Source organism: Gigantopelta aegis, chromosome 6, assembly GCF_016097555.1.
Source record: "Gigantopelta aegis isolate Gae_Host chromosome 6, Gae_host_genome, whole genome shotgun sequence".
Taxonomy (NCBI): domain Eukaryota; kingdom Metazoa; phylum Mollusca; class Gastropoda; order Neomphalida; family Peltospiridae; genus Gigantopelta; species Gigantopelta aegis.
The window spans coordinates 96,843,329-96,849,328 of NC_054704.1; the positions used below are offsets into that span (position 1 = coordinate 96,843,329).

The 6,000-nt window shown below is 38.5% G+C and overlaps 1 protein-coding gene across 1 annotated transcript; it reads right to left on the reverse strand.

Annotated features, from left to right (window-relative positions):
* Positions 1-3,627: 3,627 nt before the first annotated feature.
* On the reverse strand, positions 3,628-5,554 carry LOC121375454 (leucine-rich repeat-containing protein 71-like). The gene has a single exon (XM_041502920.1). It carries the CDS (start codon positions 5,292-5,294, stop codon positions 3,822-3,824), a length of 1,473 nt encoding a protein of 490 aa, XP_041358854.1. The 5' UTR covers positions 5,295-5,554; the 3' UTR covers positions 3,628-3,821.
* Positions 5,555-6,000: the final 446 nt, after the last annotated feature.

Consider the following 6,000-nt stretch of genomic DNA (forward strand, 5'->3'; position numbering starts at 1 on the left):
TAATAGTGGAGCTAATTTTAATTAGATTGGTAATTCTGACACAGTCATCAGAGGAAACCCGCTTAATTTGTCCTGATGCAGCAAGGGATCTTTTTATATGCGCTTTCCCACAGACAGGATAGCACATACCACGGCCTTTGATCAACATTGGTTGGAACGAAAAAAACAAAAACAATCAGTTTAATGGATCCACTGAGGTGGTTGCCACATGTAGATTACAATCTATATATTTTTATGCTACCATCAAGGCTGTCTGTAGTGTATGACAGGAATCAATAATGTTTAATGAAGCATTTGCCATCTAGGGACTTTATACAATAAGCCCTACACATATTAAAACACATTCAAATTCGCCTTGAGCGCGGGGGAAGGTCAACATAAAACACCTCACCATCCCGCACTAGAGCCTAACTATATATTTGTAAACAAAAATAAGTGTTAAAACAGGAAGGGAATGCTACTTTGTTGCACGGATATTAATTGAGTTTAATATAATAAAAATAAAATGACTTGGTTTTTTAAATCGTGAAAGATCATGCCTTAAAGTGACCTCCATACCGTGAATTGTACGACACGAACATATTGTTTTCAGTCTGGTAGTATTGGCATTAAAATCATTACATAAAAGGTGCCCTTCAACCACTACGTAACAAAACAAATCTGGCTATTGTTGTACCCACTACCTTCTAAAAGACCGAGAGAAATTTCACTAAACATCTTAAGTTTACGTCTGCGACTAGCAGTTATACCGGGCATACATTTACACGTGTTTGGCACCTATTTCATGAAGAAAATTACATCATTAAGGAAATGGAGCATTTTAAGGACAAAAGAAAATGAAATATGTATATTTCTAACTATATTTGTTGTACTATAATAGTAATAAGAATTGTGGTTTACTCGTAGATTTACGTTTACGTGCAAAACTAGGCTTACGATGTTTTGTGAAACTGGGCCCTGATTCCCAATTCTCTCACCCTGGCCTAAGCGATACCTCTTGGAATATCTCCAAACCAAACAGTATTCAGCAATAATTCTTAGACTGAACAAACGAATGCTACTCCGTCCACCAGTGTCATTGTGATTACTGTACACGTAAGCCTGTTACTGTACAATTATACTTGCGGAAATAAAACGTGTTGTGTATTGTGTTTCATGTATTTTGTTTTGGCAACTAGGTAGGCCTACCCACGGGGAAGGGAAAACGGGGGAAATGTTTTTGTTTTGTCTTGGGGTTTTTTCTTCTTCTTTTAATTCCCTGCAGGGAAAATTTAGTGAATTTTAAATTTTGTTTTGATTCAGGGAAATTATAGGGAATTTTATTTGGGTATAATGGAATCTGGAAAAATATCAGGGAATTTTGTTGAGGCCTATATTGTATATACATGGATATGTATACAAAATCATGTAAAAATGTAATAAACCTGAGAGAGAGACAGAGAGACAGAGACAGAGCAAAACCATTATTTCAACCTTTTTATTTCTTTATATCGCGGGCTCAACATATTTCAAAGTCGGGAATTTTCTTGTAGAATTGTTTTTATGCAGAAGTATTATGTCGAACAGCCGATATATCGAACATGTTGATTCGTCTCCTTCAACATCCAAATAACGAAGTTTGACATATAACTATATATCGCATGCGCATGCTTTAAAACAAGCAAAACTAAACAAACAACATATTCACTCAAATAAATTTGGACCTGCAATTTGATTTTCTATATGACTCCGATTCATCTTCAAGAGCATTTGTCTGCTCTATTAGCCCTTTACGTTGAGACTGACTTGGCGACTAAAACGTTTAATGCATAGAACCAAAGCTGATATAAACAGATCAGCAAAGGACACGCTGGGGAAGGGGAGATTTGGCGAAATAGTCGTTATGTACCACTAAACATCGCCTTATTAAGCACGTGGGCAAAATTCACTTCGCGTTCGATTTTGCGTATTTAAAAATCATTACATCATTAATAATACCTTCACCACAAACACATCAAACAATCGAAGCCAAATTTTAACAGGTAAATATTACAAAAATTTAAAAGAAAGTAAACGTTTTTAACAAAACATTACGATCGTGTCAACAACTTGAACAAGAAATGAAAAGGCGTTTACGTGATTAGCATTGATCTCTGTCAACGTTTTCTTATGCAGCACGCAAACACAAAATCAGCATAAAGAAGAAACCCGCTTAATTATCGGCTACTTCAAAACAATTGAAATAACATTTAATAATAATTTGTAGACTATTTAATTACAGGAAATCTTGTAGCTTATGTGCAATTGATAAACCTTCAAGTTTTATTTCTGCTTACCACCGACTTTAGAAGTTTTTCATGCTGATAACAGCACACATCAATGAAATACTTATTTATTTATACATGTATTAGTTTCTTGTATAGGAGGACTGCCACGCTACAGTATGACGTTTTAGTAGTTTCATCAGGTTTATTAAGTTAAGGCCTCATGAGGGCTTTCATAAAGAGGTATGGTACATAATAATAATATATTAGTTATAATTAAAGTTGGTTTTATTTAACGACATCACTAGAGCCCATCAGTGGCGTAGCCTGGAGAGGGGGGACACGCCTCCCAATCAATTTTTTTTTTTTAAATGTATTAAAATTTATAAAATTAAGTGAGCTCCGTGGTCTAGTGGATAAGCTGCTGGACAACCAAGTTTACGACATTGGTTCAAATCCCGTCAAAGCTGGCTCACACATCCATTCATTTTTCTCATCTATCACCCTCTGCCTATAATTCTCATTCTATTAATATAAAAAACTTTACAATTTCTCCTACGATTTCAATCTGTTTCGACCCTTTCTGTCGGTTTCCTCAGACTCTGTTTTCAGAGTTGTCCACACCATTGCCTACCTGTCTCAACTTCCTCCACAGGTGCAGTCTCTGTGTATTTCTCTGTACCCACCTGACATCCTCGTCCTCTGCCGCTAATAAAGCTGGCCTGACCCACGGCACTAACTAACGACCGCAAGTAGTAGTGCATAGTAGGTGGTTACAAGTGCCTCTTAACAATGCCAGAAGTAACTACTGAACACTCCCCGAAGTGGTCAGACTAAGCCTACAGCTAAAAAGCTGATGGAGAATGGCAAGTGTATGACACAGATAGCCACAATAGACAAGCACCTGATGTGAAGGTGGACAGCGAAAGAAATTGAAAGACAGGAGGAGTTGCCAAATCGGGAAGAAATGAGATGGAATTCAAAGGAGAGAAAGGAAAGGGGGCAGTGGGATAATAAAATCATACATACATACATAGTGTTTTTTCCCCCCAATATAAAATTCTACTACGCCAGTGAAGCCCATCGGCTATTGGATGTCAACATTTGGTCATTTAGAAAGGAAATCTGCTACATGTTCCCAATAGTCGCAAGGGATCTTTTATATGCACCATGACAGAGATAGGATAACACATACCACGGTATTTGATATACCAGTCGTAGTGAACTGGCTGGAACGAGAAATAGCCTAATGGGCCCACCGACGGAGATCGATCCTAAACCGACCGAGCATCAGGCGAGCGCTTTACCACTGGGCTACTTCCATGTGCTAGTCTCCGAGTACATAATTTATAAACTGTACTATTATGCTTTTCCGACACCGTTATGCTTTTCAAGGTACTTTTAATATGTGCACATATGGTTTATACACACGTATGTACACGTATGTATGTACACACACACACACACACACACACACATACAAATGCATCGGTATATAAACATGGCTCCTAAATATGTTATTTGGCAAAAACGAAAGAAAAGAAAAAGTAGCCGCCATCTAGCTTCTAGACAGACACGTTAATGAAGAGGGTTGCCTTTTAGCGCCAGCAGTTTATCCAGTTGCATAATCAACTCATGGTCTGGAGGGATGTCATTTTTGTGTAGATCAAGCATCAATAATCCTGTACCCAAGCGTTCGTTGACAACGGGGCCGGGTGTTTGGCAGTACACGGTATTCAACAGCGCCGTCACTCCGACATCTGTGATAAGGTTTCTCGACAGATTCACACTATGAAGAACTCGGTTTCCAGGAACCCACAGCTGGCCGTTGGTGTAAATGACCGACTTGTGCGCGTGGGACGCATCCGGATAGTGTTGTGCTTTCCGATCTTTCATTCCCGTTTTCAAAGAACTTCCCACTAAACCTGCCGAAGACGCTCTTCTGGTTCTGATTGGTTTCGGGTCAAAGTTCAAAGGTTGGCTCTCCTTTCGTTTATCTGTTTTTGAGTATCTGTCCTCTTTCCGTACACTAATTTTTCTATCATCTTCCTTATCCTTCCTTTGTTTGACCCTCTTAAAATAGTGTTTTGTAACAGGTGTGCAAACTACTTGATCAGTGAATTTGATGCTTTTGCGTGGTTGTATTTTGATCGATAGCTGCTTTCTTCTTTCAACCACCTCCTCGTGTTCAAGAGGAAAGGGTTGTAAGACCGTTGCTAGTTTAACACATCCTATATCTCCTATCTGATTGCTTGCCAGGGACAACAAAGCCAAGGTGCGGTTCAAGCGCAGACTTCTAGCTAGGAGCCCGCAACCACAGTCAGTGATATTGTTTCCTGAAAGATTCAGCGCCAAGAGTTTGGTATTGATGCTTTTTATGGAACCGAGGGCTTGGCCAATACCTTCTGCTCCTTTGTCTGTAATGCTACAGTTTCTGAGCGATAGAATATAGACCGGACTTTTTACTCCTATCAGTTCATGCCAGTTCTCTTCTTTAGTCGAGTTCCCGTCCAAGATTAGAGTCTTTATATTCGAACACAAGGGAAGAAATTCAGCAAAAATGCTAATTACCTCCCCCGTAAGGCCAGTATTCCACAAATTTATAGTTTGTAGCTTTTCCAGGACAGGCCAACATTGTCTGAAAACGTTCATCATGAGGTTATCGATTTTCCAACCTCTGATATATACTTCTGTTACTGTGTCTTGCTTATCTGGGTTGTCCATTTGGACCTGTACTGTAGGCTTAAAATATTGGAACGAATCTTTTACCGTGTATGTTTTAGGAGGCGGTTCAGCGGATTCGCTGTTTTCGCCTGCAACTTCGCCTTGCAACTTGACGCGTAATTGGGAATGGTGCTTAGCCTTTTTCTTCACCTTCTCCTGTTTACTGACACACGGTAGGCTCGCCCTCGGCACTACGGGGGGTATCACAGCCATGTCGTTTCGCCGACACAGCTCCTTAAAGTCCGTGTGGAAATTTCCACAACACACATATGGCTTGTCCTTACTATTAAGCTTCTCCTGTTTCTTGTTTAATCTGGGACTGTTCATCGTTAGTCTGTATATCTGTATACTGCTATTAGCTACTGTTGATTAAACTTAAACAAGATATGCTAACTACTGGCATTCAGTTATTGAAAATACTGTGTCAAAATTTCAAAACGAAATAAAATAAAGCAGAACTAAACAGTATCTACAGCCGCTGAAATTTGGATGCGTTCCCAGTTTTATAGAACTCAGATATGCATGTAAAGAAATAATCTCATTAAATCCAACCAGCCACAGGAAGAGAACGTCAAAGCGATGTCAATGTCATCGTACGAGAACATTTATGACGTCAGTATTCATCATTCACGATGTCATGTGATCCCGATTGTCTTTCTTCTGTTTGCTTGTGCTTGGTTTTTTGCTGTTGTTTTCTTCGTTTGGGTTTGTTTTATTATTTATCTATTTACTTATTTATTATTGTTATATTTGTATTTATTGTTATTATTATTAGGCCCTATTACTATTTATTATTGTTATTATTATTATTATTAGTAGTAGTAGTAGTAGTAGTAGTAGTATTTGGGGCTTTTAGTGGTAGTTTTGGGTTAATTGTTGTACTTCACATTTAGCTTTAGGCTACCTCCTTTGTAATAATAGTTTCTGGACGATAGATTTGGAACAACTTTTCCTCCTTTCAGTTCTCTTAATTATTTCGGCCAATTCCCATTCACTACTAGATTGAAATTTGATGGTGATGTTGTTTTTTGTT